General features: G+C 42.3%; 1 protein-coding gene across 1 annotated transcript in view; it reads left to right on the top strand.

Moving 5' to 3' along the window:
• DNAH6 (dynein axonemal heavy chain 6) overlaps nucleotides 1-14,216 on the top strand; it is a 252,951-nt gene that overhangs the window by 228,270 nt on the left and 10,465 nt on the right. The window contains exons 69-73 of the mRNA XM_069067144.1: nucleotides 1,298-1,427; nucleotides 4,890-5,017; nucleotides 9,423-9,608; nucleotides 10,462-10,534; nucleotides 12,456-12,607. Coding sequence (XP_068923245.1) covers nucleotides 1,298-1,427; nucleotides 4,890-5,017; nucleotides 9,423-9,608; nucleotides 10,462-10,534; nucleotides 12,456-12,607 — 669 coding nt within the window. The remainder of the gene's footprint in view (nucleotides 1-1,297; nucleotides 1,428-4,889; nucleotides 5,018-9,422; nucleotides 9,609-10,461; nucleotides 10,535-12,455; nucleotides 12,608-14,216) is intronic.

Raw genomic sequence — 14,216 nt, 5'->3', positions numbered from 1 at the left:
AGTAATACCTACCTTCCACTTACCTGGAATCTTTTTTTCTGGGCAGATGCTTTCTAGGGCATAGACTTTAGACATTACAAGGATCACAGATCTTCACACCAGTTTTCTCTACATTTTGCTCCTCCAGCTCTTTGGGGAGAATTAAAAGTTCTTCTAATTAATTGTATTATGCAAAAGAAGGCATTCACCTACCCCTAGTAGCTCTTACTTGCCTATATGGGAGTCCTAGACCCCTTCCTATAGATGGCATTCTGCTCTCCATCTGGGCTTCCAAAGTATCCCTTCAGAGAGAATCTTTTCTCTTACAGATCAGAACAGGAAAAAAAAAGAAATGATGTACACTAGACCTTTTCCTTCCCTCTAATAAAGCCCTTTGCCAGCCTTCTGATCCTTCCCTCCAAAGAGAGCATGACTTATGTGCACAATGTGGTCATCAGTCCTCCCCTCCCCTGCTTTGAAACCTACACTGATCTGAAAGTTACTCTGCATAAAGTTTGCCAATTCCTGAAGGTGTTCCAACCATATTTTTGCTAGCATAAAACTTATATTCCAGATTGTTCTTAATAGAGGCTCAAACTTTCCCCTCCATAAATATTTTAAATACATTTTTTTCAATCTTAAGAACATACTTAAACTCACGTTATCCTGTTAATGTAAAATCTAAACAGCTACATGTGATCAGTAAATTATGACATACTTAAATAATCAGATGTTAAGGAGATTCACACAGTAGTTTCTTCTCACCAGTATTAGTTTTTTTTTTTTCTTTCCTGGGAGTGGGAGGGATGAGAATGGAAGGGGAAAATCACCTATTATGTGCCAGGAACATTGCTAATTGAGTGCTTTATAATTGTTATCTGTCATCTTTTTGATGCTATTCTTGCTAGTGGTCCCTTTTTTCATATATAATGAATGGGATTGGAAATAGAGAACCATGGGAGCTCAAGGCACTGTAACTGCCCATATCATCATTCCACTGTGTGTCTGTGCTGAAATACTGTGCACCTTGCAGGAAGCTGGCCTTTCTTCTGGAGTTCTATAACTACTTTTACCTAGGTAGTGGCAGATTTAGAGTTACTTAAGTTTTAGTATAGCCTTTCAATGAGCATATTCAGTGAAAGAAAATGTTTGCCTAATTATTTGAGAATGTGTTTCTGCCATTCTCAAGTAATGCCAGTGTGCTGTGTCTGATCTCATATTTCCCTACCAGCCATAGGGTAATGCTCTACAATATGGCGAATGATTTTTAAAGAATGAACATTTTCAATGATCTTCCTCTTCTCCACTTATATTGCAGTACAAAGAGACCAACACTTTCATCACTACTATACTTGATGTCCAGCCAAGGTCTGGCAGTGGTGGGGGAGGAAAAAGCAATGATGAAATTGTCCAAGAACTTGTCACTTCAGTCTTGTCAAAGGTACCAGGTAACTAAGCTTTCCAGACATCTGCATACCATTGACCAAAGCTACTGACATGTAGGGATGAAAATCCAATTAAAAGATATCAAGAACAAAAAATGTTAAAAATATTTCCAAAGACTGCAACAAACAATTGTTTTGAACTTGAAACTAAACGAGAGAAGCATAGTACTAAAGGAAGAGGGGAATACCTAGAGCCAAGAAGGGGGGAGGGTAAATTCCCGAGGCAATAGAAAAAGGCATTGTGGTATCATGGGGAAAAAATCATTGGATTAGAGTAAGAATGCCTGGTTCAAAGTGATAGGTCCAACATTTACTAACCTTGGCTTTTGGCTAAGAGTAACCTCAGTGTATTCATCTACAAAATAGGGATTATAATAGTCATGCTACATACTTTAGAATATGTATCAGTGTTGCCTTCCCCGTTAGAACTATAAGAGGCTATCCTGGTTTTTGTTTCTATAGGGCTTTTTGGATTCCTTAGCAGAGGGATCACCTTTTTGTATAGTCTTAAAATAATGCCTAATAGTAAGTGCTTAATAAATGCTTTTTTTTATTCATTTGTGAATGGTAACGTCTGATATAAATGTGCAAAGTAAAGCTAATAGGAAGGAAGACGCCCACAGGAAAGAGAAACTGAATATGAGGAAAAGAATAATGTTTCCTCTGTACCACATTCAGGCCTCTGATCACAAAAATGCCTTGGGCCCAGTCCCTTCTCCTGCCACATCAGTTGGCAAAAATCACATCCTATCTCTCCAGCCCTCAGCTCCTCAAAACCCATGAGCAAGACTTGTTTCACTAATGGGATGTTGGTCCATTTACAAATACCCCCTCAACACCTGAATCCTTGAAATTCCACCTGCCAGACCTGGCTGACCATCATGGCCATAGTCCCAATCCCCATTCCCATCCCAGAGCTGGACCTTTTACTCTTCGTCAATCCAAGTATCCTTAGTAACCAATCCTAATCATCCTTCACTTTCCAAGTCCCCTATAGCTTGATTCTCATTTTTTTTTGGAGGGGGGGGGGAAGGCAGGGCAATTGGGGTTAAGTGACTTGCCCAAGGTCACACAGCTAGTAAGTGTTAAATGTCTGAGGCTGGATTCAAACTCAGGTCCTCCTGACTCCAGGCCCGGTGCTCTATTCACCGTGCCACCTAGCTGCCCCTAGCTTGATTCTCACTGAACCTGCCTCTGCAGTCAGGTCTCTCTCACCCCCATAGCATCACAAATATCACCCATCATGAAATTACCTCCAGCCTCTATATGTTGAATTGAATTCCTTAGAAAGTTAACAAAATTTAAGATGTGGGATATTAAAGCTCCAAAGCCAACATAAGATAATAGTAATACTACTGATAATAATAAGCCAACATTTGAAGGTTTGTGAGTCACTTTACAAATATTACCTCCCTCTCTCCTCTCAACAACCCTGGGAGATAGGTGTGATTATAACCCCCACTCTACAGATGGGGAAACTGAGACTCAGAGAGCCTAGGTGAGTTGTCCAGGGTCACAGCTAGTAAGTCTCTGAGGCAAGATTCCATCTTAGATCTTCCTGAATTCATTACAGTGACCCATCCACTAGAAAGCTTGTTTGCTAAATAAACAGAGCTACCATGTTGAGCAGAGAAGAGATGAAATAATGGTGACACTCTGTAAGGAATAAAAAGGGGACATGCTGTCAGGAGGCACTGAAATCCAGAATGCTGCCTAATAGAGATAATCTCCTTCTGCAATCATTAACCTTAAGACATTCCCTCAAAATACCTCTCTTTAGCATGTGTTTATTACTACCAAGAAGCTTTTCCCTAAGTATACTCATTAACAAAGTATTGACTTTATGTATTTCTGGGAGGTGGAGGTCAAAGTTGGAGAACTGGTAAAGTAGAAGGTGACCCAGGAGGGGTCACCATGTAAGCAAGCAGTCAGCTATATAGGGCTTGATTACCAATTTTTTTGGTAGGCTTTGATTACCAATTACCAAACCAAAGAATTACCAAAAGGCACCCTCCCCACCGCAGACCTCCCTAACCAGCCAGCCCTGATGTCTGAATGACCACCATTAAGCAAACAGGGATCAGTTTTTAGGCAGGCTTATTATCCATCTATTATTAACAAGCTTCTGACACCTCAATAAAAATTCATGTGTCCTAGAAACTTAACTGTCACCACACCAAGCAGAGAGTCCTACATAAAGTGGTCTCTTAATAAGTTCTTGTTGATTTGAGAGAACAGAGCTGAGAGGGAGGAGGACCCAGGGCAGAAGGGCAGAGGTAGGGTGAGGTCCACAGCATCAGCTTCTGCTGGGGAGAGAAAGCCTCGATACAGGTACACCAGTATAAAAGCCTTTGGACCACCAAGGGGTCATCTGAAGATGGGTTCCCACCAAGGGCCAGGGAGAGCAGAAAGAAACATACAGCTTGCCTAGCTTCATGATTTTGCCTAAAATGGGTAGACTCAGAGGATATGCAGGCACCCAAGCTTAGAACAGTCAGATATAAAGTTCCTTCCATTAGTTTACGTAACAGGATCTCAAGATGTATGTATGCCTAGAGAATTGGGAAGCCCAGACACTTTATCAAAATTGCCCTCTTTACCCTCCTCCACTCCCAGAAAGATATTTTCCGAGTTCTCATCACAGCCACAGAAGCCAATATTAAGGACATCACAGGATTCTAGTGACCCCATTTCTATAAGTTTTCCTGTGTACATTTTCTTGGGGAAACCAAAAACACAAGACCCACAACTCCTGACCCCAATAAAGACAAGCTAGAACTTATGGAAAGAGGAGATGGGATACTATCTAAAGGGAGAAATAGGAAATGCAGTCTCCAGGTGGCACAGAAGCTATAACACTGACCTGGAATTAAGAAGACCTGAGTTCATATGTGACTGCAGACACTTCCTAGCTGTGTGACCCTGGGTAAGTCACTTAACCTCTGCCTATAAAATGGAGATAATAATAAAAGCACATACCTCTCAAGGTTATTGTGAGAATAAGATGAGATATTATTTGTAAAGCACCTAGCACAGTGCCAGACACATAGTAGGTGCTTTAAAAATCCTTGTTTGTTTCCTTCCTTCCCTCTCTGCTTCAGGACTATTTTTCTTAAAGTGACCTGAGCTCTAAAGCTGTCTTTGAAGATATAAAAGGCCAGTTTTTGGTTCAATTTGATTCAGCAAGCATTCTCTAAGCAAATACTATGTACTAGGTTCTGTACGAGGTACTTGGAATTTAAAAAAATCCCTGCCCTCCAGGAGCTTACATTCTATAGGGATTGCTATAAAAATTTGTTTTATGCATCTTGGGTCCCATGTGTCTGACCTAAATCATGGAAGCATTTGTTTGAAGCATTCCAAATACTGCAGTGATTGATAATATTTCTAAAAAACAAGCTTAAATATTATATTAGATGAAAATCCATCAGGAATGTTAGGAATAACTCATTTTCTGTGTTTCAGTAAAACTGGAAATGGAAGGAGCTTCAGAGACCCTCTTTGTCAAGGATGCACAAGGACGTCCCAACTCCTTAACGACAGTCCTTGGACAAGAAGTGGACAGATTTAATGGTCTTCTAGCATTAATCCGAGTATGACAACTGTCACATCATTTTTTATTGAATGCCAGTGTTTTATAATGATATTTATAACAATATGGTAGTTTCTAGAATTCTATACTTTTGTGCCTTCCAGTATGATGTTTATGCGAATGAGTCCCAAATCTATAAGGCTAGCATTCATAAAGTACTTTACAGTTTTATAAAGGGCTGTACATATGTTAGCTCACTGGATATTCCATCTCCGGCTCTGACTCTTCTCCCCATTTCTGTCTTCCCAAGATGTCTGTGGGGTGTCTCTGGCTTCCAACATGATTCAGACTCAGTAAAACTTGACCTCTTTATGGAGTGCTGTAAACAGCAGTGGGCTTCGAGTCTAGAGACCTGGGATCAAAACCCAGCTTAGCTATCCATACCAGGGTGGATATGGGCGTGTCCCATAACTTCTCTAGACCTCCATTTCATCCTCTATAATATAGGGGTTTCCCTTGAGGATCTCTAGGGTATCCTTGAAAGGACTTCTGGAATCAATGAGACTACAGAACCATTTGTATATTTCAGTATGCTCTATGGCTGCTTAGCACAGAAATTCATTATGATTTCCCAGTTTACAAAATCTTACCAGAAGCTGGGATTATGGAGAAGAGCCCCTGCTCGTGAGGGCTTCTTAGTAATCTGGAATTTTTATTCTTGTTCTTTCAGCAGTGATTTTGAGGTGTCACACATAGCTTCTGGCATCCTCTGGGAATTTGTACTTTAGAAATGGAAAGGGGCGGCTAGGTGGTGCAGTGAATAGAGCACCAGCCCTGGAGTCAGGAGGACCTGAGTTCAAATCCAGCCTCAGACACTTGACAGACTTACTAGCTGTGTGATCTTGGGCAAGTCACTTAATTCCAGTTGCCTTGCCTTCGCTCAAAAAAAAAAGTATGTAGGCTGTGTGGATTGGAATCACCCAGAGTTGCTAAGCATTTATAAGACATAATCAACAAATTAAATATTTAACTTGGATTTTATGTCTCCAGCCGTGACCCAAGGTCGATTTCTGTCTTCCCAGCTGCCTGTGGGCTATCTCTATCTTCCAATACGATTCGGATTCAGCATATCTAAAACTTGACCTCTGCATGAATTTTTTTTTTTTTAATAAAATCATTCAGGAAGGAATCCAGGAAGAAAAAGGTACAGGAGAGATGAAAGGGAGCCCAACTCAATGGTGGTGGATGGACAAGGAAAAGAAAAGAAAGAGAAAACTGTAATTCTAAAGCTGCACAGTGTTCTCATAGAAGCTAAATTCAGACCTTTTAAAGAAGGTCATCATCTTATGATCCCTGGGATAATCACAAGCAACCACAAAGGCACGCTGGGATGGTCAGAACTTTTTGATGACCTGAGGAGGAAGAAAGAAGGCCTTTGGGCTGGTGATGTTTCACTATGCCTGTTGCTTCTGTCTGCCTTCATATCTCCCATTATACAGAGCCCTTTTACTTCACTATGGCATGAATGGGCCAAAGATGATATGGCTATTTAAGGGGTCACTATCTTCCTGGAGAACATTGAAGAAAATGAGTTTTGAGTTTTCCAAAGGTGCCTACCTCAGAATAATAAATTCTTTTGAATCCTGAAATAGAAGCCCTCAGAGGGCAAGACCTAATGGCCACCAGCTGTTTTATTCCCTTCAACTTCCAAGGAAGTCAGGAGCAAAGCTAACGTTCCCAGTGAAATGCACAACTCTACTGCCCATGCAGCCAAGCTCTCATCTTTTCCTGATCTAGAAAGCATAACAGGAGGAAGGGGCATTGGGGCCCATATTCATGACCTGTATTGATGCCATTCTCTCTTCCCCCACTTCCACTTATTAAAATCTTTCCCTTCAAGGCTCAGCTCAAGTTCTAACCTTATTAACTTATTAAGCACCTACTATGTACTAACTGTTGGAGATATATATAAAAAAAGAATGAAACCATCCCTGCCTTCAAGGAGTTAATATTCTTTTTTTTTTTTTTAAGCAATTGGGGTTAAGTAACTTGCCCAAGGTTACACGGCCAGTTGTTTTTGTGTGGTTGTTAAGTATCTGAGGCTGGAACCTATCCCGGGTCCTCCTGACTCTGGGGCCAGCGCTCTTACCTAGCCTCCCCAAGGAGTTAATATTCTAATGGAAAACAAGTATATATCACTGGAGCTAGAAGTCGTCCTTCCCTCTTCCAGTCTCCCATAGCACTTTATTTATGTGGACTTATTGTCCAATTTATATCATAGTTATTTGTGTACATGTCTTGTCTCCCTTACTAGACCATAATCTCTTTGAGTACAAAGACTGAGCTAATTAAGCTTCTAGCACCCTGCATGGTGCCCTGCATAGGGTGGACACTTATTAAAAGCATGTCGTGTTGAATCCACTGTAGAATCCATTGAGGAACCTATGGAGTCAGCAACCAGGGTGACTGATGGTAGGGGGCTATAGAGATACACTGAAACTGTGCCCCTCCAGCTGTGGACCCTCTTCGCCAAACCCTTTGGCATGGTGGCCACCAGAAAACAGTGCCAGAGAATTTCTGCCAGAAGACGGGTGGTGATCTGCACCACTGGAGGTCCCAGGTCTCACTGATTTATCAAAGGCCCTCAGCCGCCACTGAAGCTCATCTGTTTTTCCGCTCGAAAACATTGGCGACAGCTCTTTCTGAAGAAAGTTGACATTCTTCACCACAGAGATTTTGGCCGCTTTGTGGATTTGGCAGTCTGGCAGGTTCTGTTGCCCTCTGCTGGTCAATATGGGCATTGCAGAGCAGCCTGTTGCCTCCTGATACATTGTATAAAATGGCTCTGGCTACAATCTCCAAGATTGCAGCCCTAAAGTTAGACTGTATTTCAGTCTCCATCCTCACAACCCAAATTTTGTCCCCCAGACCTTACTGCTACGCTTTCCCGTGGAAGTCTCACAGCACAACAGGGGCGTGCCACAGACTGTTAAATTTTCAATGAGGGCATTTGGACTTCAGAAATTAACAAATGCTACCCATCAGGGCTTGACTGATGCTTTGTTGACTTCTGGATTTAAGAAAGTGATGGGGAAATGTTCCTAATGCAGACTAAGCTTGAAAGCGGTGGTTTTTGGAAAGCCAGTTGTGAAACATTCTCCACACTCCTGGACTGTGTTCTGAGAATTCTGGATCCTACCCTGACCACCCGAATATCCAGACTGCAGGCTTTGGAAGGTCTGCTCCCTGTGCATCTGATAGACATGTCACTGTGAGGATCCCACGTCTGCCTCTGACTTTGTCAAACTTCAGCCTTCATAGAAATGTCCTGAGGACAAAGAACATCAACAGCATCATTGAAGATGAGTCTTGTCTAAGGGTTTCCACTTCTGATGTGGCACTTTCCATACACACAGCCTGGAAAAAATGCAAGATTAATACAGAGGGAGGTGTCATTGGTGACCAGTGGCAGCTAAAGAGTCAAGGAGGAGCAAGACTGCTGGATTTGGAATCAGAAGCCCTGGTTTCTCAGTGGTTAGAGCATTGGGCCTGGTCTCAGGAAGACCTGAGTTCAAATCCAGACTCAGACACTAACTGTGTGACCCTGGGCAAGTCACTTAACTTCTGCCTGCCTTATTTTTCTCAAGTATAAGATGGGGATAATAGTAGCACCCACCTCCCAGAGTGGTCCTGAGAATCAAATGAGATAACTTTTATAAAATACTTAGCACAGTGCCCGGTACATAGTAAGCATTTAATAAGTGCATGTTTCTTTCCTTCCCTCCTGTGTTCAAATCCCAGGCCTGATACTTACATGCCTAGTAACTTTGAACATGCCCCTTAAACTCTCTACGACTCAGTTTCATCATCTACAAAATTCAGCTAGATCAGGGTTCTTAACCTGAGGTCTGTAAATTATTTTTAATGTTGACAACCATATTTCAATATAATTGGTTTCCTCTGTAACAATGAATTTTCTCTGTTTAACAACATTATCCTGAGGAGTCTCCAGAATTCACCAGACTTCCCAAGAAATCTGTGACACAAAAAATTGGTTAGGAACCCCTGAACTAGTTGACTTTTGAATCCTCTGGTTTCAGTGGCTGAGTTTGGCCCCTCCCATCTCCCTGTTTTCTCCCCCTTCCCCACTTTTCCCTACCTCTGCTTCACCTCCTCTCCCACCCCTCCTAACCCTAATCCTTGGATCCTCCCACCTTCGATCCACTTGTTCTTCCTGGCACGACCTTTATGTCTTGGCTGCTCGGGGCTTCCTCATACTCTGCTAGGATTCACAAGATCCTGGTGAGTGGCAGGTGTGCGAGTGTGATTTAGTTTACACTGCCAGGTGCAGTGTTCATCAGAAAGAAGTTCCCATTGTTTCAACTGTGCCTTACCACTGGAGGATTTTTTATTCACTATTTGCATTTCATGAGAGTGTTAAGGTAAACATTTGTTTTTCCTTTCAGACTTCCCTAGAAACACTCGACAAAGCAATTGCCGGCTTTGTTGTCATGTCTGAAGAAATGGAAAGAGTGTACAATAGCTTCCTTAACAACCAGGTTCCAACATTGTGGTCCAATGCTGCATATCCTTCACTAAAGCCTTTATCATCCTGGGTCAAAGATCTTGTCCTGAGGACGTCTTTTGTGGATGTGAGCAAAGTTGCCCTTTCCATTTACTAAACTAGCAACATGGTTGGAGTTATGCCTATTAACCAACTGGGGAGAGGGTGAGGCACAAGGGGGGAAATCTGTGTTTCTTTCTGTGTAGGGAATTTCCAGAATGGAAATGCCTCCCACCCATGATGATAATTTGTAACTTAGAGCCTTAGACAGTGGCCTGGGAACACTCGGAACTAAGTGATTTTGCCCATGGTCCCAGAGCTAGTCTTGACCCTAAAGCTACTTCTCTGTCCTCTACAGCACAGTGCTTCTAATTACCTATAATTTATTGAAAAGCAACTGTCATCAGAGGTCACTGAGGCAACCTCAGCCAATGAGAGCTGAGCTGAGCTGAGCTGATGGTGTTCCAGAGGGTTGTCTGAACAGAATGTTAGAAATGGAAGGATAGACTGCATACTCGGGGATCGTTTCAATTCTAACTAACTCTTGCTGGGAGCAAAGGAAGGGGACAAGTTCAACATACAATAGACTTGTAGTAGAAATAGGGAATTCCATGCTCAAATGATTTTCAGGGATACTTTTAGGCACTTGACTTCAACCTTGAACCATTGTAACTGTTGATTATCTATGTATTAAAGCTGGTGACCAGAATATGTCTTCCTGATTCTAATGTTTTAGAGATACTAGAATGTATTGTTAATAGGAATTTTGTTATCTTCTTGGCCATTTTTAGGGATTATTGCGTTAATAACCAATTCTCTAGACTGGTTAAGATACCATCCTGGAAGGGAGAGAAGAGAAACTTAGTCGTCTAGGCACGAGTGACCTTGATTTTGATAGAATATAGGCTCCCAAAAATCTGTTCCATTGTTTCTCTTTTCAGCTGTGGCTCAAAAGGGGACAGCCCAAATCTTTCTGGATCTCTGGTTTCTTTTTTCCTCAAGGATTTCTGACAGGTACTAGTACTTTTCCTAAAGTTTTCCAGTAGGTCCTGAATCAATAGAGAATCATAGAATTATGAGTGGGAATGGTCCTCTGTAGCACAACCCCGCATCCCACCCCCACCCCTGCAGTCCCCCACTCCCACCGTATTCCCCTACCCCCACCCCCACCCCTCGATGAGGGATGAAACAAAGGAGTAAACTCAGAGAGATGTAGGGACATAGCCTACATTAGCTGGCTAGGAAAAGGTGCAGAGAATAAGGCAAAATGTTTGGTTAGAAAAGTTCGGGTTTTCTTTTTCCCAGTAACCAGAAGAGTAGAAGGGCCAGCCCATGGCAGACTCCTTAGGAGTTTCCATTTCATTATAAAATTATGATGCCACTAGGTTCCATTTCTTAATTCATCTAAGAAGAGAGAAGTCCATAAATAGTGGAATTTCCTTAGCTTCCCAAATCCAGACCCTCCTCAGGATACCTAGAGCTTGGGGAAGAACAAGAAAGTCCCTTTTCTGGGACCTTGTACTTTTGGATAGGAATCTCTAATATAATCCAAGCCCCAGAATTTTAAACCACATCAAAGCAAACTCGGGCAAAAACTATTCTCCTCCATTCCTGATCTGGCTATTGGCCCAGAGAATGTTCTTAGTCGTTTCTTTAGTACATCAGGGACAAAAAAAATCTGAGAACAGGGCTAAAAAAAAAGTGTGATCATGTTTGTTCCCCCAAGGGCAGCACCAGGGAACTTCTATAAGATATTTCAATTTAGCAGACCCTAAGCTTCCCAATTCTGAGTCCTCTGCAAATGACAGGAAGTGACCACTAAGTAGATAATCAAAGCCAGATTTCTTTTTGTAAAAGAGGATTTTCTTTGATGCCTTCTTTCTTGCTCCTTCTGGGCACACACCTCCTTTTCAATATTTATACCCCAGTACTGCTGCCATGACTGTCTAACCACAGACCACCATCCAGCACCAGTACCTATCACCATCATCACCATCTAGGCCTTCCTCCACTCCTCCCCATCCCACATCCAAACCATCACCTTGATCAAACCTGTCTGGACAGTCTCATTCCTCAATACTAGTGAAGATGAGCAACTGGATTGCTAACCTCTGATTAATTAATTATGGGTAATATGTTATTGGGGATAGAGATGGGCTTGTGATTTCACTGATATAGGGAACTCCCTGCCTGATAATGCAGCTTGTCACAAAACTTACCTTTAAAACAGGGGTCTTAACCCTTTTTTGTGCCCTGGACTCCTTTGTTGGTCTGGTGAAGCCTGTGGACCCCTTCTCAGAATTATATTTTGAATACATGAAAGAAAATACATGGGATTAGAGAATTATCAAAATATTTTTCGAAAAAACAAGTTCATGGACCCTAAGATAAGAATTCCTATATTAGAGGGTTACCAGAGAGCAATGAGGATGGCTTGCCCAGGGTCACACAGTCAATATGGATCAGAGGCAGGAGCTGAACCCAAGTCTGTTGGGATCTGAAATTGCCAGTTCTCTATGCACAATGCCCACCCTACTGCCTCTCATAAGGCATGAAGGTGCTAGTAGATATAGACATATATACTATTACATATGTGTATGTATGCATATACACACATATGTATGTATGGTTATTATATACACCTGTAAAGATATCTTATATATAATGTATACATGTGACTACATATACATATGTATTGGGGTATTTTCAGAAAGGCCACCTAAAGTCCACAGTGCTTTCACTCAAGTGGATTCCACACAAATGGCTGGAGTCTCAGGCTTTGGGGCCAGTTGCTGGGGGAGATATTTGACTGATGGTGATTTCTTAGCCAATCACACAATTGGTGCCTCCACCAACAAAGGGGCAACCCCAAAGGATAATGTGGGCTGAAGGAAAAATGCAGAAGAGTCGACTTACCTGTACTTTTCTCCCACAGGAACTCTGCAGAACCATGCTCGGAAATACAATTTACCCATAGATGAACTTAACTTTTGCTATAACGTTATCCCTGCTTACCGAGACCAAGCATTAGTTGTTGAAGCATCCAAATCCATACAGTTCGGACAGCAGTTACCTATGGACGTGGAGGTATTCCCTCTTGGACTGGGGGCCACAGATGACCAGAGATATTGTTGAGTCCACTTGTGCTGAGTAGGTCAAATTATGCCCACTGTGTACATTCATGCTTATGCTGGGGCTGCTTCTGTGTTGTAACACACACACCTGAGTCCCAGGTATGAGGTCTCCTACTCCATCTGGGGCTTCTCTGCCTCCGTTTGAGGGCACTGTGGCATGGTAGAAAGAGATCTTGGTGAGGAGTCAGAAAACAGGGGGTTCCCTTCCCAATTCTGCTGTCAGCTGGGCTTGTTTTCTCTGACCTTCAGTTTTCTCCTCTGTGACATGGAGGTAGTTAAAGCTATTGGGATATTAAAGGACTTGGACAAATGGCAAAGCCCTATGAAAATTATTGTGTTGATAGAGGAGAGACAGAGACAGAGATAGATATGAATGGATAGAGATAGATCGATAGAAAGAGACTGATAACTGATAGAAACAGATAGATGATAAATTATAGATTGGTGGATATTAGAGTGAAAGATGATAGATTAATTTATAAATATTAGAGATAAATAGATGCTAGAGATAGAGAGATGATACATAGACTGATAGATAATAGCTGGGCATATATGTATATATAGATAAAATCTACCACATAGGGATAAGTATAGGAACTGAACCTATGATCTCCTCAGTCCGGGGAGCTTCCTGTGAAAAACTCCCTCTGCCAGTGTAGGTCAGCACCTTTTTCTGCAACTTAAGAATCTTAGAGAGTAGTCTGAGGACTCCAAGCAGTTAAGGGACTTGCCCAAGGTCATACAGCCAGTATGTGTCAGGGTCAAGACTTGAACCCAGGTCTTCCTGGCCCTGAGACAGCTTTCTGTCTCTTTCTGTCTCCCTGTCTCTCTCTGTCTCTGTGTGTGTATCTCTGTCTCTTTGTCTCTCTGTCTCTCTCTCTTTGTCTCTGTTTCTCTCTGTGTGTGTATCTCTTTCTGTCTTTCTCTCTCTCTCTCTCTGTCTGGAGCAGGTTTTGAACTCAGGTCTTCCTGATTCCAAAAGAATACCCTTTGTACTCTCACATGCCACCATCTTCCCCCACACTGTTTACAAGGAGGTATGAACACTACCGACATAGAGCCTGGGAGAGACTATAGACTGATCTAGAACCAGGAGAAAAGATGTAAGACTGAGTAGGGAGTTGGGAACCTGAGAATGTCTGTCCAGGCCTATTCAGAACCCCTGAAGACCCAGTTCTGGGGGTGACCTTGGATTCTCCTCAGTGCCTAATATATTTGTCCCCATACCAGTAACATGGAACCACACACTATCAGAGCTAGATGTGCCTTTAGAGACCACAAAGACCAAGGCCCCTAATGGTCATTTCCAGGCCTCCATTGATCCATCCCCATCCCACCCTCAGTGACACAGCAAAGACAGGTACCGATGATAAAGACAAAATGGGAGAGCCTTTCTCAGTCATGTCTTGGCTACTCTTGGGGAAGGCAGGAAGCCAGGAGCCAGTGAGCTGATGCTGTGTGCCATTCACACACACTTCCATCAGTCTGTTTTCAGAGGTTCTTAAGCTATGTTTGACAGTCTGAGGAAGCTTATGGATCCTTTGTCAGAAGGCTATTTTTAA

The sequence above is a fragment of the Petaurus breviceps genome, unplaced genomic scaffold (genome assembly GCF_028583685.1).
Source record: "Petaurus breviceps papuanus isolate PSGF00001 unplaced genomic scaffold, PetGlider_PUasm1.0 139, whole genome shotgun sequence".
Lineage (NCBI taxonomy): Eukaryota > Metazoa > Chordata > Mammalia > Diprotodontia > Petauridae > Petaurus > Petaurus breviceps.
Note: the sequence above shows the minus strand (reverse complement) of the source record. Positions and strands in the feature narration are given on the sequence as shown.